Source organism: Orcinus orca, chromosome X (assembly GCF_937001465.1).
Source record: "Orcinus orca chromosome X, mOrcOrc1.1, whole genome shotgun sequence".
In the NCBI taxonomy this organism is placed as follows: Eukaryota; Metazoa; Chordata; class Mammalia; order Artiodactyla; family Delphinidae; genus Orcinus; species Orcinus orca.
Window position 1 is genome coordinate 130305562 of NC_064580.1, and position 26092 is coordinate 130331653.

At 53.0% G+C, this 26092-nt stretch overlaps 1 protein-coding gene across 8 annotated transcripts in view; it reads left to right on the forward strand.

Moving 5' to 3' along the window:
* Positions 1–18813, forward strand: part of ZNF185 (zinc finger protein 185 with LIM domain) — a 240939-nt gene extending 222126 nt beyond the window's left edge. For 3 of the 8 annotated variants that reach the window (XM_049705030.1, XM_033413550.2, XM_033413555.2), the window contains 8 exons: positions 2016–2102; positions 5169–5273; positions 6113–6202; positions 8253–8348; positions 9078–9167; positions 14049–14246; positions 16399–16509; positions 17642–18810. In XM_049705030.1, the coding sequence (XP_049560987.1) occupies positions 2016–2102; positions 5169–5273; positions 6113–6202; positions 8253–8348; positions 9078–9167; positions 14049–14246; positions 16399–16509; positions 17642–17726 (862 nt within the window). In that variant the 3' untranslated portion in view covers positions 17727–18810. Of the gene's footprint in view, positions 1–1957; positions 2103–5168; positions 5274–6112; positions 6203–8252; positions 8349–9077; positions 9168–14048; positions 14247–16398; positions 16510–17641 lie in introns of all 8 variants that reach the window. The other 5 variants (XM_033413554.2, XM_033413552.2, XM_033413556.2 and 2 more) reach the window with 5 other exon arrangements.
* The last annotated feature ends 7279 nt before the right edge of the window (positions 18814–26092 follow it).

The following is a 26092-nucleotide window of genomic DNA, read 5'->3' on the forward strand; positions in this document are numbered from 1 at the left end:
GCTGGGGCTTCCGTGACAAGGTACCAGAAACCGGGTGGATTAAGCAACAGAAAGTTGTCCTTCCACAGCTCTAGAGGCCAGAAGTTAAATGAAGGAAGGTGTCAGCAGGGCTGTGTGCTCCTCCGAAGGCTCTGGGGTAGAATCTGTTCCAGGCCTTTCTCTCAGCTTCTGGTAGTGCAGTCAACCCTTGGCGCCTCTTAGCTTGTAGGTGCATCCCTCCACCCTCTGCTTCTATCATCACGTGGCTGTCTTCCCTCTGTGTGTCTGTGTTCAAATGTCCCCTTTCTGTAAGGACGCCAGTCATATTGGATTAGGATGCATCCTACTGCAGTACAACCTTATCTTAACTAATTACCTCCGCAGAGACCCTATTTCCAAATAGGGTCACGTTCACGCAGATACCTGGGTTAGGACTTCAGCATACCTTTTAGCGGGGACACAATGCAACCTGTAACAGGACCCCTGGAAGAGGTACCATTTGAGCTGGGCCTTTGAGAAGAAATCGCTCAGGAGCAGGGTGCCGAGGGACAGGCGCCAGCCGGGGTCCCCATTTCCCCTCTGACATAGCTAGAAACGCCAGGGAGAAGGTATGCTTTACTTGCCTGTGATGTCCCCAAGTGGGACGTGTCCTTGTTCCCTGGCACCATGTGCTTTAAATGGGACAGAGTAGCGACAGCAGCCCGGGGCTTTACGCTGTCTTCGTGGCTATCATGGAGACAGGCGCAGGTCAGAGCTACCTGCGTGCACCAGGCCCTCGCTGGTCTTTCATGTGCAGAGAGGCCCTGTCTCTGGCAGCCCTTCCATTTCCTCTGGTCATCTGCAGTGTCCAGGAGGGGCAGAGATGAGCATCCCACCGACCTGGCCTCCACGAGCTCCTAGTCTAGGTTGGAGCCAGATGCCACGGTCAACTCCAGGGGGACTACTCGGACGACTCAAGTCCCTGTCTCCACCCTGTACCCCCCACCCCTCCTCCTCTTGGGACCCCGGAGTGTCCTTTCTAACGTGCCAGGTTGATCATCTCAAGACCCACCCCGAATCCCCACTTCAAGCCCATCTTGTGGCTTCCCTTCGCCGCACTCAATCTGGTCTCTGCTTTTAAGTCCCCCACCAGCCTCCACCTCCTACCCGTATATGCCCACAGTTGGCCTGGGCTGGCCTACTCCTCCGTGGAGCTTTTCGCTTTTCGGGTGCACAGCCCATGCCACTCAGCCCTCATCTTGCCCCCTGCTGGGCTGGGGCTTCACCAAGGCAGACCTGGGGCTCACCCCCATCTGTAGCCCAGTGGCCAGGTGCAACCAAAGGAAAGAGTGAGTGTCTGTGATGTGGACCTGGGTAGGTGTGGTTTGGAGTGAGGGGGAACCCCAGAAAGCCAGGGAGTTCTAGATTCTCTCCAGCCCTAGCCATCACCACGGCCCGGTCCTGCTGGGCGTCAGGAGCTGCAGTGGGGGCCCAAAAACACTGGAACTGGAGGGCTGTGTGCAGTCACCCTCGGACCAGCCTCTGAGGGCTGAGACTGTCTGATCCTCCCTGGTCTCAAGCTCACCGGCACCTTCTCTCTGACCTTCATCCCCTGAGTCTCCCACATGCCCCTTCCACCGGCTCTCACTCCAAATTCGGTCTGTAGGTTTCCTGGGTATTTTGTTCATCACCCGTTCCCGTCAGCCCCTGAACTCACAGATAGCCACTTTGGATGCTGCAGTGCGGCCACGGGCAGGGCACACCTCTGCAACTGATCAGCAGCACGGTCTGAAGGGGGCTGGGGTCGAGGATGGGAGACTGGTGAGGGGGTCCTCCAATGCCTTTCCTCTGGGACCTGGAGGTCAGTGGCCCGAGCTCAGCCCAAAGAGGAGACGAGAGAGAAAAAACAAGGGGGAGGGGCGAAGGCAATGGGTCTGGGTGTCCCACTGCACTAGCCAGGAGGCTCCTCAGAGAGGACACCCTTGGATCCCCAGCACAGATGGAGAAGCGGAGGCCTTTCTTACCACCGACTCTCTGACGCTCTCCTTTGGTCACAGCGCAAGAGGTGAGGAGACTGTCCGCCTGCAGATCACAACACCCGGGGCGGGACTCCGCCTGGTGGCCCCAGACCTGGAAGAAATGAGGTACAGGGGCCCTGCTGCTGCCTGGGCTCCTTACACACGATTCTAGAGTTGGGGGCAGCAGGGTCAGGGTGCAAGCGATGAGGCCTGGGGGCTGGTTGGTGAGAGACATGAGCCACCTGGGTTCTCTGCCCCCATCCCATTTCACTCCACAAGTCCTGGGGAGCGAGCACTTGGTCCATGGGAGACCAGACCCGGCCCTGGGGACCCGCTGAAGTTGCTGATTGTCTGCCTGTTGGCGGGGGGCAGATGCAGACACAAGTGAGATGCTGAGCGTGTGCCAGGAGCCCCTGGAAGTGATGGTTCACCCTCTGGGCCCTGTGGATGGGAGCAGCCAGCCGTGCTGGGTGGGGATCTGGGCTTTGCAGAGCCCCGTGAAGCCACTGAAGCAGCTGGGGGGGAGGAGGCACCAGGAACAGGGCAGGGTCACTAGGTCAGCCTTGACAGTTCAAGGGACAGGGGAGGGGGTCGGGGGGGCACAACCAGCAGGGAGCACAGCAGGCCCAGCCGCTGCCCCAAGGTAGGGGGCAGACAGTCAGGTAACATGCAGGCAGGGTTCGGGGGGCTGGGAGCTGGGCCCCAGGGAAGCTTGGGTGGGGGCAAAGGGAGATGCGAGCAGGGAGGGGCCGCTTGTTCCCGGAGGGGCTCTGACTCCTGATCATTTAGCTACTCACCCAGCTCACAGCAGTGAAGCCGACAGACTGGGACCCCACCTTGTGAAGCCAGCGTCTGGGGAAGGAGGCCAGAGCATAAGCCCAGGCTAATCCTTGGGGCGGTGGGAGCTCCGATCTCTGGGGCCGTTGACTGTCTTCACTGGCCCCTCCCTCTCTACACCCTCGCCGCAGTCGGACACTGAGTCCTGTCCATTCTATTTTAGAGATATTTCTGTCCCTAGTGCCTTTCCCCTGGGGCCAGGCCTCCTTCATCACTCGCTCCATCCCAGAATCTCCTTCATATTTCTACCTGGGTGCCATTTCTAAAGGGCAGCAGTAGTCCTATGCCAGTCCCTGGGGAAAAACCCTGCAATGCCCCCTCCCCTTTAGGCTCCGCAGCCTGAACTCTCTACCTTGCCCGGCGGGGCTCATCCACCCGCTCCCCAGGTTCCCCTCGTACACCCTTCCTCCCTGGGCCCTCCCCACCAGCCTCCCCCAGCGCCATTCGTCTGCGCAGGCTGTAGGATGCCCTTTCCCATCTGCACTTTTCAGTCTCAGCTCAGATGTCTCCCCTTGTAGCACCTCCTTTGCTTGTGTTTCTTTCTGAGGCAGCGCCTGTGAGGGGCTTTCCGCGCTGAGCTCACACAGCGCTGTGTTCATCCCTCCACCAGAGAGTGTTCCACACGGAGTCACAGTTTTCCACTCACAGATGGCTCTGCCCCAAGGACTCCAAGCTCCTGGAGAGCTCAAGGCCTGGCTGGCCCAGAACAGGACTGCAGGAGCATTTATTGCTGGAATGATTGAGAATCACCCAGTGTGACAACGTCTTTAATAAGGCAACACTGGAAGCTGCTTCACTGGTTTCCCTAAGGTGACCAGTCCCTGAGAAACAGGGGCAAAGTGACCCTGAGAGATGCAGCAGGAAGCCAGGCTGTCTCTCAGGAAGGTCTGTGCTGTGCGCCCCATAAGGCCTCCACAACCCATAAGGCCTCTGGCATTTTGTCTGGGAGTGACAAAGCTATAACAGCCCTTGGAGATCCTCTGGAGCACCCCTCCCCCACTTTCCAGCAGGAAAGTCATGTTGGAGAAAAGGAAGAAAGAGGGAAAGCTAGAATTCACTAAGCCCTGCCCTGTCCCAAACAGCCTAACACGTGTCCCCATGCAGGATGTAGATGCAATCACTATGCCCATTTTACAGATGAGGAAACTGAGACCATGAATGCTTAAGTAACTTCCTCAAAGCCACACGGCCAAGAGTAGGCAGATCCATGACTCCCACCCCACTGCCTGATTCCCTCCCTGCGCTTTTTGCTCCATAAGTCACTACAGTAGTGGGAACTAAGGGGAGGGGGCAGGAAGGGGTGCTATAAATACTTAGTACTTTCAAATGACTATATGATGAGTTTATTTGTAGGCATCCAAATGCAAATTACCAGGAGGCTTTTGAGGATTTCTGGTGGGGCTTTGGCAGAGAGATCAGGGCTCAAGAGATTTCCATGTTCTGTGCGGAGGGATGAGAGCAGAAATAATGGGGTTCAACGTCGATATTTACATGGGGTACAAAGTCAAGGGACTCGAGGAGAGAGGAGCCGGCAAACTGAGCACAGATAGTATCGTGGAGGTGGCAGCTGCCTGGTCATTCCCCTGAGGGCAGCTGGTGAGGGTGGTCAGTTCTGGCCATGTTGAGGGTGAGGTGCCTGAGGGCCAGTCCCGGAAGCAGTGAGGGTACGGGTCAGAGCACAGAGGAGAGGTGGGAACAGGCAGACGTCATTGGCTGAAGAATGACAGTTGACGCCATGGGAGCAGAGGAGGTGACCAAGGTAGGTGGCAGAGCATGCAGATGGAACATTTAAGCCAGTGACACAGAGTCATGATGGACGAATGGGGGAGAGAAGGCGGGAGTGGCCCACTGGGTCAGTGGTCCTGAATGGTGAGAATGATGGGAGTGTCTCTGTTGGGTTTGACACCATGAGGCTCCCTGATGACCTCAGAGAGAACAGAGGGAGGTTGAATCAGGAGTTAGGATCAGTCTTGCACCATAGAAGATTATAGTCTGGAACTCTGAAGTCAGACTGCTTGGGTTTAAATCTCAGCTTTTCCCCTTGTTACTTGTGGAACTCGGGGCAAGTCACTCCAGGCTCTCTGTGCCTCAGTTTGCTCATCTGGAAGGTGGGCATGGATAAGAACAGTGACCATGTTGTGGGGTTGATGCGGAGAGCTAATGCACTCAGAGTCATGAGAATGGGGTCTGACCCTCAGTCAACAGCAGCTGTTGGTAGATTTTGATAATTAGCCAATCCTGCAATGTCAGGCTTTGCGCTCTTTGGAAAAAGCTGGCATTTGGGGATGAGGTAACTGCCCCCACCTAAGTATGGTTGGCTGATGGGTAGTTAACGTATGTTTCTTTCCACCATAGGTCTTCCCCAGGCTCCAAGGACAACGAAGCCCCCAACCCCAGAGAGCCCAAGAGAGACTTGACTGGTGAAAGGGCCTTCAAGGGCCTTGGTGCAGACTCTGAAAGGTAACTCAGTGCAGGGACACGGAGCCCACGTGGCCCCCCCATCCAAGGTCAGTGGATGGAGCTGGGACCAGGACTGTCCCATTCTTCACTGTGTCCCCAGAGTCGGGGGCAGTGCAGGTCCTCAATGAATATCTGCTGAAGGAATGAATGAAGGAATGCATGAGGCCTGGAGAAGGGCAGGCCCCTGCCAAGATTCCTCAGGGAGCCAGCTGCAGAGGAGGACAAAACTCTAGGCCAGCAAGGCCACCAAGCTGGAGGTTTCAGGAAGTCAGTGACCAAAGGATTCGTGGACCCCAGCAGAGCATCTAACAGGGCCTTCCAGGGTGGCCTGTAGGCGAAGGGAGACGCGGAGCGGGTGCAGGGATAGGAGGCAGAATGATAGCAGGGGATGCTGAGTCCAGAGGGGCTGCTTGTGCGCCAGCCACCCCACAGCCATCCCACTGACCTGTCCTTCAAGCCAGACCAGGGGAGCCTGGGGATGGTGACCAGTCGCTCACAGTTGGGCACTTCCTGAACAGGAAGTAATGGATAAGAGCCCACAGGCTTGTCTGCCGGCCACTGTCTTCTTAGTGCGCAGCCCTGGGCCCTGTGGAGCCCCAGCACTGGAATGAGGGAAGGGGACCCAGGATTGTTCGGGGAGCCTGTCTCAGCCCTGGGCTCTGTTTCTTGGCTCCACTTTTGCTCCCAGCCCATCAAGTTCGGAAAAAAGGCAGAAATATTGCTGATATCAGCTTGGCTTCAGTTGGAGCAGTGCAGGGTGGCCGCTGAAGGCGCCCACTCTCAGGACATACGAGTTCAACGGAAACCCAATCAGCCAGCAAATGTTTCTCTTCCCGTAACAGATCAAGTGATGGCAACGTGGGATCCGGAGCCACGGGCTCCACACCTGAAGGCTTGGCTGGAGCAGACATCAGCTCTGGGAGAGGAGGGTGAGCTACCTGAGGGAGGCCCGTGGCCCCAAGTTGTTGATTCTCTCCTGTTCCTGGTCAAGTCGCCACAGCTGCTTGGGCTGCTGGGGGCGGGGCACTGGCCATTTCCCATAGTCCCGTCTACTGCTTCTCCCATCTCCGGCACTCCCGCCGCCAGTACATCCTTTGTCCCCGGACTTTCCACTTCTGAGATTTACCTCTGCTTCAGTCTCGCTCCTTCTCCTACCCTCTTCCACTGGCTCTCAAGCTCCTCCCAGGTAGGCACGAGGGTGGGCCTGGGCGGGCAGGATGCACACGTGGGGAAGGAGGGAATGATGGATGAATCGCTGCCTTCCTGCTTCTTGGCTGAGCTGTGAGGGCAAGCTGGAAGGCGGTTCGTCATCCCTTCCAGAAGCCCCAGAGCCTCCTCTACCTTCCTCCTCTGGCCAGCTCTGCTCTCAAGTTCAGTGAGCGGAAAAGCAGTGGCCCCAGTGAGACAAAGTAGGAGGCAAGCGTGTCTAGCTGGGCTCTGACTTCTTGGACCTGGGTAGAGTCAGGGGCCATCTTCTCAGGTGATATGCGGAGTGGCAAGGTCCCACTTGTCCCCAAGTGGTTCCAAACCAAGCATGACTTATCCCTGGGGACAAAGGTTAGGTGTACAGATGTTGGCACAGATAGTTCAGCTGCAAGCCATGCTAGAGCCCTTATGGTTCAGAACAGATGGCCAGGGAGGAATGGTGAAGCCGGTGTCTACAGAGAGCCACCAAGGCACGCTGCCAGCCGGCACCCCGCCCTACAGCAGTCTGGCCGAGGAGAGAATCTCCGCTTTCCCAACTGGCCCTCTCAGCTGCCCCTGCTCGCCCAAGCCCACCGGGAGCCCCTTGCCCTGACTAACTTTACTAGTTTGCAACTGATGCCTGGACCCCCAAGGCCCGACTTCCAAATCGGTAGCACAAGCCAACACGGGAAGAGGATGACAGGCCCCAGCGTCTGCCCACTGTGCCTCAGCTGGTGCCGGGAAACGCCACGGGGCCGGGGCCTCAGTTCTCTGAGCTCCCGCTAGTGGGGAGGACTGTGGAAGAGCCCAACACCCGCGGTCTGCATCACGGTGCCGGCCAGCACGGTCCTGCAGGTTGACTCCATTCTCTGGTCCAACATGACTGGGCCAGAACATCCTTCTTGCCTCTACCCCCTCGGAAAAATGAAGTCTTTGCTTTCTGCATTGTTTCCTTAAAATGAAGCCAAAGCTCATATTAACTTGCAAAATTATCTTAATATCTTCTAGACTTTTATGACTTTTAACAGTCTTTTACATTGTCTCTTCTGTAGACAATGATTTTCAAGAGACTTGCTTTTATGGTCTTTGCAAAGAAAAGGTTGTTTGTCATGAAAAAAAACACCCACTCTCTTTTTCCATTCATTTTTATGAGTTTCCTTAATAATTGAATTCAGTGATTATGGTTGCAAGTGCAACTGGTGTAAGTGGGTGTGGAAACAAACACGAGGAACTCTTAGCACGCATGCTATTCAAGTGGAGGGTGCTGGCTCGCACAGGTAACTGCTCGGCATGCTGTGAGTCACAGAGAGACATGGAACTCAGCCGATACCTGGGAAGGCTGCATAACACAGCACCCACCGAATCTGTGTCAAGTTGACGGGCACAGACGGACTGCAAAGGGTTGCTGCTTCTACAAATGGCCACAGGGCCCAGTGATAATCTTCTCAGAAAATGTGTGAGGCAGACACAGTTGTCACCCCATTTCACTGATGATCCAACTGAGGCCCAAAGAGGTCACTTGATATGCCCAAGGTCACATAGCCAGAAGCTTAATAAAGCTGTGATTTGAATCAGAGTAATGTGCCCCCCCAGGGAGTGTGCACTTCACCACGAGGCCACGCTGTCCTGGTGTCAGTCAGCTGTAGGATGTGAGTGAGTACTGTACTCCAAGCAACCACTTGAGGAACTCCTTAGTGCCCAGCATCTGTTGGGAACAGAAGCCACCCTCTCGGGGGGTGTAGACATAAAGACGCAAAGTCCTGAACCAAGACCGGCCTTGGCCTCCTTCCACAGGCTGTGCTCACCTGCTGTCTTTACCCCTCTGCTGGATGATCAGGAGGTGCCCAGTGCCAACTCGCAGCCTCATAAGCCTGGACCAGCAGCCACCAGGTAAGGGTGGGGCAACTGCTCAATGACCAATCCCATTGCCAGACGGCCTTAGGCTTCATCCTCACGTCCAGCACCCCAGGGTCCCCCTTGAACCTCTCAGCTCCATGCCATCTTCACATCAGGTGATCACTGCAGGACAGAGAAGGCTGGGAGGCGAACCCACCCACCAGGGGCAGTGGAGGAGTGGGTACAGGTGATAAGTCAGGGGACCCAGACAACTCAGCACCTACCCAGAGGGACCCAAGCTGAGGAGGCAGAGAAGAGGGCATTGAGAAGTGTAGCTTGGGAAGAGACCCTGCTAGGAGAAGTCGGTGGGAAGAATCCCACGGACAGCCAGCCGGCAGCAGAGGGCTCAGCCCCAGGGAGCATGTGGAGGTGGCTGGGGAGGTGCAAAGGTGCAATGGGAGGAGGTTGTGCATTCCCAGGCTGCAGGCTTCTGCCCTATTTCCTCTACCAGTCCACCAGTGGGAAGTGGCCATTTTGCTGTGGGTGTGTGCAACATTTAGTAAGGAACGATCGTTCTAGATTCCCACAGAGCCCCGGGAGGTGTAGGTCATGCAAGGATGCTGGAACCCCAAACTAGGAGGACACTTCCCCAGGAATTCCAAGCTGGTCATGGCCAGATGTAGGTCCTCCTTTCCTGTGAGAATGCAGCTGGAAGGGGAAGACCTGGGCTCCAAGTCTCCTTTGGTCTGAGGCTTCAGAAGGTCTGTGTGCTTCCTCCTTCAGCTCTGGTGCCACTTCTCCCTCTGCTGTCCTGGCTGGCAGGAAGAGCAACAGCCCGGCACACCTGGAGGACATGGAGACGGACCCAAAGGGGTAAGGCATCAGCTAACAGTGCTGAGCTCGTGCGGTGGAGAGAGGCGGCTCCAGTGTGCATTAGCCTTTGGCTGGGAAGGTGAGGCGAGTGAGGCCCGTGAGCTGGCCCAAGGAACGTGGCGAGGGCTGAAGCCCCTGCTGGAAACCTCTGGCCTCTGCCAGGAAGTCCTCTATAGTCAGGAAGTCAACCGCTCTTTCAGTCAGCAACTACTTGGAAGGCAGCTGCTCTGTGCTGGAGACGAGTACACAGACAAATCGGACAGGGCTAATGGGGGGCAAAACCTGGTCCAGACTGGAACAGGGGAAGGGGGCCCCAGGACAGCCTCATGGGAGAGGTGACTTTTGAGCTGAATCTTGAAAGGTGAATAGGAGTTCTCCAAGCAAAGGGTACAGGATGTACAAAGGACTCCAAATAACCTGGTGTTTACTGGGCACTGTAAGTAGCTAAGCGTGGAACATGAGGTTTCTCAAGGTAGGCGGGGGCTGAGTGGCCTTTTCTATCAGATATCGTTAATAATGAATAACAAAGGACTGGAAGTCAGGTCTCTGTGACTCCTGGGAAGAACAGTGCTTTGAAAGAAATAGCCGGGGTGCTAAGATAGAGAGTAATGGTGGTGAGGAGGGTACTGCTTAGATGAGTGGAGGAACCAACAACTCTAGGAAGAGCAAGGAGTAAAGAGCTGCAGATAGGGAAACACAGACTTAAAACCCTGCTTCGGGAACACGCTTAGCAGTTCCAAAGCATAAAGTAGCCTACCCGGTGAGGGGGACCACAGATGGAACCGTGCCCTGGTAAAAGCCATGAGAGGGAGATTGGATCTTCTTTCAAGTTTTAAGCCAGAGAGGAACACAGTCTGATTTAGGTGTTTAAGAAGTGAGTGAATGTTTGCAATTTCACACCACATTACAGCTACGTTTTTACATTCGTCACCCCTACATAAACCGTGATGCTGGGGCTGGGGTGGGTAATGGATCTCTAAGGTATGAGGCCCTATTATGTGACTTTTTTGTTTCAAATTGCCCTGACAATTAACAGAGTGAAAACAAAAACTGACACCTATAGTGCACTCTGCCAGGTGCTTTACTCTTGCCAGCAACCCTGTGAAATTGATAAGATGGGGAAACTGAGGCATAGAAATGTTAACTGACTTGTCAAGGGATTCCAAATGGCAGAGCTGAGTCGCAACTGAAGAGGTTCTAAGAAAAACCCCAGGAAAAACTTTGAAAAGCTAGTTTATGAACTCTGTTCTTTGGAGCCTATTCTCAAGACCCAGAACCAGTAACTGTCAGATGGTTAATGTGTACAGCATGCCATCTGCACAATCGCGTGTAACATTCCCCAAACCTGGGGAAGGATCTGGCTTCTTATTACGCAGTTTGACAGTGGAGGAAACGGTGGGCTCCTATGAAGAGCAAAGCTAGGAACAGAGCTCAGATCTGGCTAACTGTAGAGCCCAGGCTTAGAACTAATTTTCTCTTGATTAAAAGTTCACAAAATCAAAACAAACTTTCTTGATCAGTGTTTCACAACTCTGGCTGCACTTGATAATCACCTGAGAAGTGGTTTGTTTGTTTTTTAAGTATCCTGTGACCCACGCGGAGAGATTTAGATTCAATTGTTCTAGGGTAGTGGTTCTGAAACAAGGGCATCTCCCCCACCTCCAACCCCCCAAGAGTCACTTGGCAATGTCTGAAGACACTGTTGATTGCCACTACTGGCAAATAGTGGGTGGAGACCAGGGATGCTGCCCAGCATCCTACAGTGCAGAGGACAGCTCCCACCACAGTTATCGAGTCCAAAATGTCAATAATGGTGAGGCTGACAAACTCTGTCCTAGAGCTGTCACGACGTCATGGGAGGCCAGGAGATTCTGAAATGGGAAGAAAAAAAGGTGGACAGAGTCCCCACCTACTCTGCATGGACCTGCGCAGGCGGCACAGAACGTGTGCGCTTGCGCACGAGCGCCTGCACGAACATGTACGCCTGCGTACGCGCGCCGGGACACAACGTTTGCGCCTGAGCACGCGCGCCGGCACGCATGTGTGCGCTTGCGCACGCGCACCAGCACGCAATGTGAGCGCCTGCGCACGAGCGCCGGCACGCACTGCGCACGCGCGCCAGTACGCAATGTGATTGCCCACGCGCGCTGGCACACACTGTACGCCTGTGCACGCGCACCGGCACAGAAGTGTGCGCCTGCGCACGCGCGCCGTCACAGAACGTGTGCGTCGTGCGTGCGTCCCCGACTCGCGCATGCCTGCACGCTTTTGGGTCTAGACCAGGGAGAGATCGTCCTGTGTGCGCCTGCGCGTGCGTGCTCCGGGAGGGTGCGCGTTTGCGTTCGGCGAGTGTGCGCCTGCGCTCGCCGCCATTTCCTGCAGCCGCGAGCTTGGTCCGGTGTGCGTCGGGAAACGGGACCGTCCACACAGCGAAATGGCTACCGTGGGCGTGAGCGGCCTCGGCGGCGCTTCTCCCGCGGTCGTGCCCGCGCCTGCCGCTAGATGGCGCGCGAGGATCACAATTGGGCCGGGCCGCCCGTCTCGGGCACCCTGGGCTCTCCCTGCCCTTCCCCCGATGGCCTGGAGGACGTGGGTGGTTCCACCGGCCTTGGGGCTGAAGCAGACCCCCCCGACCACGTGTGCACCCTCGCCGCAGTGCCGGCAGAGGCGGGAGAGAGGAAGGGAGCTCGGTGCCCGCAAGGAGCCAAGGGGGCTGTTTGGCGGGGTGCCCTGGTGTCGGTGGTCTCTGGGCGCTGGCCTTCAGAGCTGGCCGGGGCCAGGAGCTGTGGACACGCGGGGAGGGCGGCTCGACCCTCCAACCACGAGGGACCTCGGGCGGAGATGCTGCTCTGGGCGCTGGGGCTCCGTGGGGAAGGGGCTTGTTCCCAGGAGGTGGGGGAAGGAGGGGAATGGGGTGGGCAGGGACCTCCTGCAGAGCAGTGGAGCTGTCCCAAAGTTGAGGAAGTCTACCCTAGTCTAACTTGGTTTGCTTCATCACAGTACAGGTACAGGAAGAGGTGGTATAGTATAGTGAGCACGGACTCCTGTGCCTGGGCTCAAACCTAAGCTCTGTCAGTTACTTGCTATGTGGTTTTGGGTGTCGTACTCAGCTATGTGCTTCAGTTTCCTTACTTGTAGAATAGTGGCCGTAATGGATCCTACCACGCAGGGTTGTTGTGAGGGTTAAATGCGTTTGCATGTAGGACATTTCCTGGCACAAAGTACTACATAAATGTTGGATTCTCCTTTTATAAGAAGTTACAGCCAAATAAAGCAGTCCCAGAGGACTGTCTCTTTCCACCAGAACTATTTAAGGACACTCAGAAAGCTGGCCTCTGGTCCCCTTTACCAGCCGTATTGGCCTGACTTCATTTAATAAGATAGATTAGCTCACCTTCTTCCCACTAAATTTGTGTTATTAGACTTTACATCTAAAGCATATGCTGTTTTCCTCTGTGTTGCGAGTCTGGGATTTTCAGGTTTCTATTCTCTGCATCAGGAACAGGTGAACTTTAACCACATTTGTTCACCGCGGACCAATGTCAACCATTGGAGGAGTGTGATGGAGGTAGCACAAGAGTCGAAGGGGCTGTGTTCTTCCACGTAGAGAGTGTGATTGTGTCCAGAATTGTCAGTAGCTGTGTTAGGTTTCTGGATCTTTGGTCTGGTTACAGCCACAAGTATTACCTTCCCTATCTCTAATTGACTTCCAGGCAATTCATTAGGGGCCTGGAAGACCTCTGGGTTGCTACACTGCTCAGCAAGACTTCCTGTGACTGTTCTACTAAGATTTCCTTGTTATGGGTTAGGTGGGTTATACCGCCTGTAATTGTAGTGAGTCTGCTCTGAGGCCTAGGGTGAAGGAGCCTTATTCATCCACTTGTCCATGTGTCGCAGTGGACATCCAAATTGCTCTTTGCGGGGAATCTTGGCTTTATTCACAGACTTGGTGAGGATAACTTCTGTTACCGTAATTCTGTAGGGGATATGGGTTGGTACAGGACTCCGATTAAGTCCATGGTAAAGCTAGCTCAGGGCTTCCAGAATTGGGAAGCAAACTCTTAAGGCCTTCTTGGTTTGCCTTTAGCTCCAGCCTGTATGTCCCAGGCAGGGTGGGGTGGGTGTGTCCGGGCACTCTGGGGTAAGGGGCTGGCACTATCTGAGGAGAGCGTACCCTCCGAAAGGTGTGAGCTCCACTCCCCTTGTTATTCCAGCTTGAAGGCAGCGAGCCTGCCTGCCTACCAGGGGATTCACTTCCATGAATAGAGCCCCAGGGCTGGAGGTGGCTGGTGGTGTGATCTTGTCCTAAGATGCTGTTAGGAGGGTTGAGTTCGGGATGGGCCAGGATCGAGGTGATGGTGAACTAGATCCTCATCATGTTCTCGATAATCTCACTGAGTCTTGGCCCCGGCCAGTGGGCATATGACATCTTGGGTGCTTGAGGCCACCAGGCAGCAGCGCCGTCCCACGGGACGTGGAGAAGGCGGCAGCACTGAGAACAAGGCCCTCCAAAGCACCTCAGGGTGGGGATGGTGATGGCAGGGATGTGCAGGGGTAGCTGTGATGTGAGGCCAGGAAGGAAGGAAGAGCTCCCAAAGAGCCTGATGCCAAGGACAGCAGGGAAGGCGCGCCCCGCTTGCTGGACTGAGGGGGTGACAAATGCATCTGGGCTCAGGCTTCGTGTCATACACGTGGGGACAGCCGTTGTTGGTGGGAGGGGAGCAGCGGCGCTGGGGTCCCCCTGAGGAAGACACGAGCTCTCCCCGAGGTGGGGGCCGTGCCGGGCTCTTGTCTGCCCCACCTCCTGGGAGAGGAGCCTGCTATGGCCACGGGAGGGGATATCGATGTGTAGTCGGTAACCAAGGGCTTATTCTCCCTCAGTACCTCGGCTGATTCTGAGGAGGAGAATGTGGTCACCCAGGTGGGAGATGCCTGGCAGGGGAGGCCTGGAGCCCAGCAAGATGACCGGGGAGACCCAGCTGCACCCACCCATAAGCCGGCAGACCCCAGCAGCCCCGAGCAGCAGAGCAGCCCCAGGAATCCTGACCAGCACCTGGAAGTGGACAACCAGGCCAGCAGGTAAGGGCCACTCTGTGCTGGACTCCTAGCTGCCTGAACCTGACTTTTGTCAGGGCCCGTAGGCCAGAGCAAACCCTAACACGCCAGGCATGCCAGCTACCTTCTGCAGGTGTGATGGGCTAGGAGCCCATGGGAGGCTGACAGCACCAAATCTGTTACACCAAACCTGACAGAGAGAAGGCGCCCAGAGAACCATGGTATCTGGTAGCCACAAGGAGCGTGAAGACCTGGCTTGGCAGAAGGATACGGGGTGCTTTGCCATTCGTGGGGCTGGAGGATTTCTAAGCTGTGCCTTGTATGGTACCATTTCAGTGTTCTCTTAGCTCTACAGAGATCTTTGCCCAAAGTGGTCATGAGTTTGGGAATAACCCAGAGACGATATACCAGTACTTCATATGAACCAGTTGTAGGTAGCGGCCATACACACACTGAACACGATGGCCAGGCCCCCAAGCACGCCCTCAGGAAGCAGACAAATACCACAGCAGTAACACCACGGAAGGAACCGTTAGTATTTGCTGCGTGCTGAGAACGTGCAGGCCTCCTTCTCGTGCTTTATGTGTCCTCACTCATTTAGTTCTCACACCAACCCTATGAGAGAGGTGCTGTTATTATATCTGCTCTATAGTTGGGAGGCTGAGGCGGAGGGACGTTGAATAGCTGGCCAGTAGTCACCCAGCCAGGCAGTGGCCTAACAGGGATTAGAACCCCGGCAGTCAGTCCAGAGCCCGTATTGCTAATCACTGTGCTATATCCGCTGCCTCTCCATTTTTTTTTCTTTTTTTTTGCGGTACGCGGACCTCTCACCGCTGTGGCCTCTCCCGTTGCGGAGCACAGGCTCCGGACGCGCAGGCTCAGCGGCCATGGCTCACAGGCCCAGCCGCTCCGCGGCATCTGGGACCCTCCCGGACCGGGGCACGAACCCGCGTCCCCTGCATCGGCAGGCAGCCTCTCAACCACTGCGCCACCAGGGAAGCCCATCCGCTGCCTCTCCGTTTTTGATAAGCCAGCTTCTCCTTGTGCTTCAGGTCTCCTTGCCCCCTCAGCTCTTCTGTCCCCTCGACTATCATGCTGTGTATGCGTCAGAGGATGCCAGACACTTGCTATAGCTGTTCAGTCAGAAGTGGATGCTGTTTCCTTCCTCTTGTACTCAGTCGTCTTCTGACTGTCTGGTCCTGTACTTTATCCCCCGTCTGTCTCTCCACGTTCCCATTGGGCCTCCCCTCCCAGCCCGTCCACCTCCTTCAGTCTGCATGGTGCATTCCTGTGTCCTAGAGTGACATAGGACTAGGCACAGGGTGACTGGGCACATTGAGGCAGGGTACCTCACCCAGCCTGGGGTGACAGGGCAGGTACTCTGGGAATGGCTTCCCGGAGGAGAAAGTAGTGTCATGTGCAAAGGTACGAGAGCGATCAGGTCCACGTGACATGGTCTGGGAATGAGGCTGGGAAGCTGGGCAGGTGCTGTCATGATTGTTCTCTACCCTCCCCACTCTTAAACGAGTTGAAGTCCTGGGCACTGGATTCCGAGCCAGGGGCTGTGTGCTACGCCGAGGGGTGGAGATTCAGAAAAACCATTATACCTGTCAGTCTCCTGCTTCTTCTTATGGTAGGTGACTTCCAGAATGAGGTCCATCCACATCTCTTCCTTGGTGACACCTAAATTCATTTGTCCCTCTCTCCCTCAGCCTTGTGCTCTCCAGAAACTTGACTGGAGGTTGGGGGCAGGGAGCTCATTCCAGGAAGGGGCTGCCCCACCCACTGAGGAGGTGAGCGGGGCTGTGTCTGTCAAGTCCTTGCTAGCCCCATAGCTCTGCTGTAACCAAGTGAGTCATGGGCCAAGGCCCTTGGCTGCAGGGATAGTTCTGGGCACACACTGGAAGGCTGGGGTTTTGCCACCAACTTACAATGTAACCTGGGTCACATAGCCTGGGTTTTCTCATCTATAAAATGAGTACTTCTACCCATTGATCTCAGGAGCCTCAAGGAACAAACAGCTGAGTGATTTTCAAGGGTTGTTTAAAAAACATCAGTGTTCTTTTAAACTCTTTGAAGTGGCCGTCTCGGCATTAGCCCCTGATAACCCTGCTGGACCCTGGAAGGCGCCAGCTCTCAGTGTCGACACCCTTGCTGCTCCCTCCACTTCTTTCAGGGCGAGGAACCCCTCAAGCTGTATGGTCACTGTTACTGTCACTGCCACCTCTGAGCAGCCTCAGGTTTACGTGCCAGGCTCCCCAAGTGAATTGGAGTCTAACTCAACCAGGTAAGAAGGGACAATCTGGGAGATGTTCTGTGGGCTATTTCCTCCCTGGAGCTAAAGGACTCGGCTTTTGACCCACGTTACTTCCCTGATATTAGCTCTAGTACCTACTCCGATTCTCAGCAGCCCATTGGTCGAGGGGCCACAGAGCGTAGCCCAAGTTCCCCTAATATAAACTCCTGTGTGTGGGCCTGCACAGTCTCCCAATGAGAAGCTGAGGTAGCACTTCCTAGGGCTCTGCCATCCTTTGGACCTTGCTAATGTTTCTTGGGGAACGTGCTTGTGAAGTCCAAAGAAATCCCTTTGAGGTCAGGGCCTATGTCTGTCTCTCTCACGTTATCTGTTGTGAGAAGAGGCGCATAACCGCTGCCTCGCCTGAGCTTCTGTCCTCACCTGCCATCTTAGAGTGCAGGAAGGGAGCCATTACAAGGAGGCTGAGTGAACTGTGTGTGTGTGTGTGTGTGTGTGTGTGTGTGTGTGTGTGTGTGTGTGTGTAGGAGAGATCAGAGGAGCACCTACTGCCATCAAGCCAGCAGGCTGGAGTGCAGAGCATGAAAATGGGGTCAAATTTGGTGTCATGGTGAGGCCATCGAGAGGTAGACCTTGTTCCCAAAGTTGCCAGGGGCTTGTCCAGGGTGAGGCAACTTCCTGAGCTCACCCTGGAGCTCCAAGAGTGGGAAGGGAGAGGTTGGACTGCTGCTGGAGATTTGACAGTGTAAGATGACGCTTAGAGGTGACCCCAGTCCCAGGCAGAAGGGAAACAAAACGAGGTCAGAGAGGAGAATGGAAAGTCCACTGGACTGAGGTCTCAGGAGGGTAGCGTCCCACCACTGGCTGCGGGGAGCGTCTTTCTAGCGCTCTCACATCCACACATGGCAGGTTGTAGTCATGGGCTTTGAGTTCAGCCCGAGTCCACAGTGGGCTCAGCAGCCTAGCAGCTCCTGTTCCCTGCTTCTGCTGCCCGCCGGGGGCTACAGCACCAGCATCTCTGCGCCCAGGCATTCCCATGAGCTCCTGCACTTCCTTCAAACAAAATGGGGGTCCTTCCTGTCCTGGACCCCTGCTTTGGGTCAGGCCCAGTCCCCTGGAATCTTCCAGTATACCTCTTTCTGTTCTGCTGTGTTTTTTCCTACAGCAAAGGGATTCTCTTTATGAAGGAGTACGTGAATGCTGGTGAGGTATCTTCCAGGAAGCCACTGTCTTCATTCTACAGCAGGTGAGAAGTCCCAGATCTTTCCATGTCACGGCCTTCTCCTGCCAGGCCCTGTGTTGTCCTCATTCCTGCATCCCCAGTACCTCATTAAGTACTTCACCCAGAGTACCTTCTGTGTAATCATTTCTTGAATAGGTAGATGATTTAATTGCTCACGGACAAGATTTATGCGTCTCCAGACGTTCTACCTGACTCGGTGCCTTTGTACTCCCCTTTTGTCATTAACTCATCCTACACTCCACCTCCAGCAGCAGCCGTTTCTGCCTGTATTTGTTTCTCGGTAGACTACAGGCTTTCTTTTGTGAAATCCTGAGAGCATCACTCATGATAGAGCTGGTGAGGCCCCTAAGAACCATCTAGTTAATTCCATCCTGTTCCAGAACTCAGGGCTCCTGTCTTCAGCTCGCACGCTCCTTCCAGCATGCCAGGTTGCCTCATCTGAACACACATTGCTTGCTTCCGGATGCCACCTCAGCTGAAAACTAACCCACACTGAGACAGTGTATTCCTGGGATTTTTTTTTTATGACACGTCCATCACCCCACTGCTAGGGCGAGGATTTTAGTAACAGAGAGGTGCATCCTGGCCTTATTTCAGGATTGGGCCTCTGGGGACTCCAGACCAGCTTTCACTGCTGCTGCGGAATGATGATCATGGGCGTAGGGGTCAAATTCAAGTTCCTGCTCAGCCCCCATTTGTTGGGTCATTTTGGAGAAGATGCTCAACCTTTATGAGCCTCAGCTTCTTCACTTGTAACTCCTTAGAGTGATTTTTCCTAGTAGCTTTATTGAGATATAATTAATATATCATAAAATTCACTCTTTAAAGTGTACAGTCCAGTGGTTTTTGGTATATTTACAATGTTGTGCAATCATCACCACCATCCAATTCCAGGACGTTTTTATCACACAAAAAGGGAACCCCAGACCCATTAGCAGCGTCCCCAGCACCACAAGCCACAGCCCCTGGCCACCACTATTTTCTGTCTCTATAGCTTTTTTCAGGGAGGTGGTTTTTTGTTTTTGTTTCTTTCTTTGGGGTTTTTTTTGACATGCCACGCAGCATGTGGGATCTTAGTTCCCTAGCCAAGGATCGAACCTGTGCCTCTATGAACTCTGTCCATCTCCTGGTTTTTCTTCTTCCAGTCCCACCAGTATTTTGTTTAATGGGGCACTTAGAGTTGTGTAGTCCAGTGTGTTTTCGCCTTTTGCTTTACCTTCCAGGAGGCTTAGAGGTAAGCTTAAATCTCAAAAGAAATCAGAAGCTGGGCTGAAATTCTGGCTCACCCCTTACTCCAAGCATGACCTTAGGCAGGTCACTTAACCTCAGGTCATCACACAGCTCCTGTTAGCATGACAGCTTCACTAAGCCATATCCCAGAGCTTGTAGCTAGTTGCCCTTCCCTGGAAATAGTTTTTTTGATCATTATTTTTTATTATAAAAAGTCATATTATTGAAAAATGAAGATGCGAAAAGGAAAAAAACAAATTAAAAATCACCCCTAATTCCACTGTGTAACCCAGCACAGTATTATGTTGGAATGTTTCCTTGTTTTTTTTGTTCCCATTCTTAGTTGATTCCTGCAGTGAGTGGGCCCCTGGCGATTGTCACATTATAACCGAGGGCCGTATGTGGGGAGAAAAGCCATGGTCCTTTCCCACTGGTCCGTGAAACTGACAGTTCTCCAGAACCCTAGCCACCCCCTTCTCATCTCCTCACCACAGCAGGTCTTCTTTGCCCCCAGAGAATTATGCCTCGTTGGCACCAAGTTCATTTGGCATAACAGATGATGGCTGGTCATGCAGAGTCATGTGTTAATCAGAAAAGCATTCTCCACTCATGACTGCTCTCCTCTCTCCCATCACACTCCCTGCAGCGTCAGCAGCAGGACTGAGGACTCGCACAACATGGAGAAGAAACTCCCACATGACAGTACTCCATACTCTGAGAGGTAAGTCTGCTGTGTTACCAGGGAGCTCACAGGTCTCCAGAAGGAGAAGCAGGTGAGGGAGATTTACACGCTGAAAGTCCATTTGCTTTTGTCTGCCGCTTTGCTACTTCTGGTCCATTTCCAGATGGGATGTGTCACACCACAGCACAGGGCACTGCTTCCCTCATCGGGGTGTCACACTTGTGGCAATGAAAGCCTTTGAATCCAGCTAAGACCAAAGGGCAAAAACAGTGAGTTAGTGGCAGAGCTAGGGCTAAACCCCAGGGCCCTGAGTACTCCCAGGTAAGGGGTGTTTCCACTCTGCCATCTGACTAACTGTGGGCTGGGACTGGTGGTCGCAAAATAGGAGGGAGGAACAGGGCTGTGACGAGGGCAACACTGTCAAGAGCCCGAGCCCTGGACCAGCAGCAAGGCAGGCAGGGACTTTTGACAGGTTCTGTCTGAGGAGGAAAACCAGGGGGTGACTTGAGGAACAAAGGCAGGGATCCTGGAACTGGGGAGATACTCAATCTACAAGTCGGTGTCTAGGACTTCAGTATGAGGTCCCAGCAGGCTCTACAGCCACACTGATTTTGTGATAGTCCTTGGACCCATGCTGCCTCTGTGGTACTCCAGGTAGGACTCAGTGCTCCCAGGCATGAAGAGAAGGGCCATCAAGACAAGGGGCCAGGTGGAGCATACAGAGACGTGTCTCCTGTAGGAGAAGACGTATGTCTTCCTATTCTAGGTGGGAACAGCCCCCCAAGCAGATATGCTAGGCAGAGGGACAGAGGCAAGCAAGCTGCCTGGAATAAGCATCAGATCGTGGTGTCCAAACATACGATAGAGAGTAGCGTGAAGACACAGGACTGGTTTCTGGAAACAGTGTGACGGTCTACAGTGGGCTGTGGTCCAGTCTGGCCCAAGGCTATGTGGCCAGTTCACAGCACAGGAAAAGATGGCAGGCTGGGAATCCTGGCAGCAGCCTAAGCCTGGCTGCATCAGACCACAGGACCTGGCTGCGTCACAGCAATAATCTGCGTACCAGCCTGACCACGGATTCTTGTTTTTCATTTCCCAGAACAAGTGGAGGGGTCTGTACTTACTGCAACCAGGAGATCGGAGACTGTCCAAAGATTACCTTGGAACATCTCGGCCTTTGCTGCCATGACTATTGCTTTAAGGTAAGGAAGACAGGTGGTGTTGCTGAGAACGTCATCCAGAGCTGGGGAGCCTTTATGGGTGCAGACGGTGTGGAGAAGGCTTTATCTCTGTATGAATGTGCTCCATCTCAAAGGCTGTGCAGAACTGGGAGCTGAATGGGCTCCCAAGTCAAAAGGAGTACTATGTGCTTAATACTTTGAGGGAAACAAAAGCATTCTTCTGGGGAAAGACTATTCCCAGCGGACAGCCAACAAGTGCATAGGCCCTGGGGCAGCAGCATGGAGTAGTTTAGCTCGCATGGCTGGAATGACATGAGTGAGGGGTGAGTGGTAGGAGATAAAGTCTAAAGGATGGCTGAGAACTGGACCATGCAGGCCTTTCAGGACACAGAGAGACTTTGGGTTTTATTCTGAATGCAGTTGGAACCTACTGGATGGTTTGGGTCGTGGAGAGACAGGGTCTGACTCATGCTTTTCAAAGGATCCCTCTGACTGCTAGGTGAAGGAGCGAATGTAGAGGGGCAGGAATGGGAAAAGGGAGATCAGTTAGGAAACTGCTGCAGTAGATCAAGCTAGAGAAAGCAGTCACTTGATTAGGGAGTTGGCAGGGGACATGTCAAGATGGTGCCTGGATCGGGGATACTGTTTGAAAATAGAGCTGGTAGGTTGTGGCTATGAGAAAATGAGAGGAGTCAAAGGAGATTGCAAAGTTTGGGGCCCAGGCCATTAGCTGAAAGGATGGTGGCACCTTTTACCGAGAAGGGAAGGACTAGAGGGGAGCAGGTTTGAGCAGAGGGAAGGCAGAGATGAGTGAAATTGAAGATGCCTCAGTGAGAGCTATGTGAGGAGCTCACATGGTCGTTTGGATATGTGAGTTTGTGTTCCAGGGTAAGGCTGGAGCTGGGAGTCCGCAGGGCATGCTTTTTCCCTGAGCCGTCCCTGACCTGATGAAATCACCTAAGGTGTGAGTGGGTGGAGAGGGGGGCTGACGCTGAGCCTTGTGGCTTTCTAGCATTTAGAGGTTGGGAAGAGGAGGGGGTCCACAGAGGAGGGTGAGAAGTAACACAGAGTGCAATGCCCCAAGTGACACAGTTTCTCCGAAGACTGCATTGGTCACCCTGTCAGTGGTTGCTGAGAGATCAAATGGGATGAAGCCTGAGAACTGACCTTGAATTTTGCAGCATGGTGGTCATCTGTGACCTCAGTTGGAGCAGTTTTGCTGGAGTGATGGGGATGGAAGGTTGACTGGAGTGGGCTCATGTGGAAATGGACAGAGTGAGCCTGGAAGACTCTTCTGATGGGTTGGCTTTGTAAGGGAGCAGTGCAAGCAGACAGTGGGGCAGAGGTGCCAGGCATGGGTTGGTGCAGATGGGAGCGATACAGTAGTGAGCAGACACTGATGACACAGGAGAAAGAGATGTTGATGGTGATCATGATGTACGTCTATAGGAGAGAAAGATGGGTACCAGTTGACACATGGCAGGAATAGGAAAGGCCAAATCTCTGCGTCACATACAGAGAGGTTCCCAAGTTGGCTGGTGGAAGAATGAAGAACTTCAGTACTTGCTTCTGTTTTCTCAGTCGATTAGAAAACATGATCATCTATGAGTGAGGGTGGGCAAGGGGTGTTGGACACTCGAGAAGAAAGGGGAGTCTGTGAAATGTTGTCTCAGAGACACGGAGGGTGGATGGGCTGTGCAGAGCCCGCTTGAAGGGAGGGCTCGTTCGTTCCTATGGAGACCGGTCAGCATGTACTGTGTTGTTCCCTAGCCAGGCTCAGCCACAAGGGTGAAGCAGGGGCAGTTGCATTTACTGGGGCAGAGATTATGCCAGGTGAGTTGGCAGGGTTTGGTCTGTGTGCAACGGAACAGTAACAGTGAGGCGGTGAGCTGGTCCAGTAATGGAGCTTCCAGCGGTGGCAGAGACCAGCCAAATAAGCTGGAGGACATGGAAGTCAAGCAGTGGGGTGTATGACTTGTTGGTTGTAATGAGATCTAGAGCAGCAGTTCTCACTCTGGAGTGTGCATCTCACACTTGACCAGCCCCTGAAGGGCTTGTTAAGACACAGAGTGCTGGGCCCCAGCCCAGTATCTAGCTCAGTACGTCTGGGTGGGACCTGAGAATTGGCCTCTCTAACAAGTTTCCAGGCAATGCTGAGGCTGCTTGTCCACATAGAGTCTGGCCAGAGCAGTGGCCGAGGTAGAGAGGGGCCCAGAACATTGGAGGAAAGGAACAAGAGGCCACGTGGTGGGAAGCTCTTCCATCTGCGTGGATCCAGAATTGACTCAGGAGTGCTGCAGGGAGACTGTGACATGTCATTTGGCAAAGAACATTCTGTTTCCCTGATTCCTGGACTTACATGAAAACTTATTAGAAACTATTATGAACAATTACATACCAATAAATTGGACACCCTAGAAGAGGTGGATAAATCCTTAGAAACATACAACCTACCAAGACAGAACCAAGAAGAAATTGGAAGCTTGAACAGACGAATAATAAATAAGAAGATTGACTCAGTAACCAAACACCTCTCAACAAAGAAAAACTCAAGGCTGGGTCTTCACAGGCAAGTCTACCAAACATTTAAAGAAAAATTAATACCAATCCTTTTTATACCCTTCCAGAAATGGAAGAAAGAACACTTCCAAACTCATTTTATGAAGCTAGCATTATCCTGACACCAAAGCCAGGCAAAAAATTAGAAATAGAGCTACCAGATGATCCAGCAATCCCACTTCTGTGTATATACACAAAGGAATTGAAATCAGGATCTCAAAGAGGTGTCTGTATTCTCTGTTCATTGCAGCATTGTTAACAATAGCCAAAACATGGAAGCAACCTGATTGTGCGTTGCCTGATGAATGGCTGAAGAAAATGTGGTATATAGGGACTTCCCTGGTGGCGCAGTGGTTAAGAATCCGCCTGCCAATGCAGGGGACACGGGTTCGAGCCCTGGTCCGGGAAGGTCCCACATGCCACGGAACCACTAAGCCCATGCACCACAACTACTGAGCCTGTGCCCTAGAGCCCCACGAGCCACAACTACTGAGCCCACGTGCCACAACTACTGAAGCCCGTGCACCTAGAGCCTGTGCTCCGCGACAAGATAAGCCACTGCAATGAGAAGCCCATGCACTGCAATGAAGAGCAGCCCCCACCTGCACAACTAGAGAAAGCCCGTGCGCAGCAACGAAGACCCAACGCAGCCAAAAATACATTAAAAAAATAAAATGTGGTATATACACAAAAGGGGATATTATTCAGCCTTTAAAGAAAGAAGGAAATCCTGCCATTTGCAACAACATGGATGAACGTGGAGGACATTGTGCTAAGTGAAGTAAGCCAGACACAGAAGGACAAATACTACCTAGTACCACTTATGTGAGGAATCTAAAACAGCCAAACCCATAGAAGAGGGGCTGGGGAGGGGGAAATGGGGAGGTGATGGTCAAAGGGCGCAACGTGTCAGGTACCCAAGATAAGTAAGTTCTAGAGATCTAGAATATTTTGTCAATTTTTGGTTATATACTTTAATTACAGGGCACCCCGTTAAACAGAGAGCAAAATTACGGGAGTCTCAGACCTAAGCAGCTCTGGGCACATTTGGTCTCTCAGAGCCAAGTGTTGGGTTAAGGGTGCAGTTGGAGTGGGTTGGGGTCCCAGGAAGGCTTTGTGAGGGAGGTGGGTCCAGAGTCAGAGGTGAAGAGGTGTCCAAGGGTATTTTCCAGGTGGCTAAACAGGTCTCCATCGTGTGTACAGAGGGAATAGGGATGAAGAGGCAGGCAGGAGGCTGGCAGGCCTGGGAGGAGGAGGCACAGAACGGCAGGGATTTTAAACTTGCCTGATTGGAGCTCACACAGGGCTGGGGAACTTGGAGTTGTGGCAAAATAGGCCTGATATTCTTGGGGAATTCTTGGAATGTGGGCAGGGTGCCTGAGAGCCACCCCTGGGGTCCATGAGCACAGAGGTGAAGAGGATATTATTTTCGTAAGATCACACAGCTGCTCAGAACCAAGGGTGGAAATCCCGGTTCTGATATCAGAGCCAGTGTTGTCTCAACTACACCCTGCAGCCTCCCAGGATATGCCATTCCATTGCTCAAGTTCATTTGTATAAACTAATCTGTCACTATCCTTAACTGTAGGTTTATCTTACCTTTGTTAGATTGACATAACATTTTAAAATACTAGTTTGTAGGGGACTTCCCTGCTGGTCCAGTGGGTAAGCCTCCGCACTCCCAATGCAGGGGGCCCCAGTTCAATCCCTGGTCAGGGAACTAGATCCCTCATGCATGCCTTAGCTAAGAGTCCGCATGCCACAACTAAGAGTCCGCATGCCGCAACTAAAGATCCTGCGTGCCACAACTAAGACCTGGTGCAGCCAAAATAAATAAATAAATGAACATTAAAATAAATAAATACTAAAATAAATAAATAAAATGGAATACTAGTTTGTTTTGTTATATTTAGGAAGAAAGAGCAGACATTTATGGCCACAGCATCACAACAACCTTTTAGGGTCCCTGTTCTCCGCAGTGTGAGGAATGTTGCAAGCCCAGATTGTTGATTTTTTTCCTGTGTTCCCAGAGGTGACCCCCTAAATGGATCAGCACCATTAGCTGGCTAAGTTGAGGTTCAAGTCCTGGTCTACAGTAACTAGAATCACAGAGGGCTGATAAATTTACAGTGAAAAAATGGCCAGGAGGATAGCCTCATCCACCAGAGGGCAGACAGCAGAAGCAAGAAGAACTACAGTCCTGCAGCCTGTGGGACAGAAACCACATTCACGGAAAGACAGACAAGATGAAAAGGCTGAGGGCTATGTACCAGATGAAGGAACAAGATAAAACCCCAGAAAAGCAACTGAATGAAGTGGAGATAGGCAACCTTCCAGAAAAAGAATTCAGAATAATGATAGTGAAGATGATCCAGGACCTCGGAAAAAGAATGGAGGCAAAGATCAAGAAGATGCAAGAAATGTTTAACAAAGACCTAGAAGAATTAAAGGACAAACAAACAGAGATGAACATTACAGTAACGGAAATGAAAACTACACTAGAAGGAATCAATAGCAGAATAACTGAGGCAGAAGAATGGATAAGTGACCTGGAAGACAGAATGGTGGAATTCACTGCCACGGAAGAAAATAAAGAAAAAAGAATGAAAAGAAATGAAGACAGCCTAAGAGACCTCTGGGACAACATTAAACGCAACAACATTCGCATTCTAGGGGTCCCAAAAGGACAAGAGAGAGAGAAAGGACCGGAGAAAATACTTG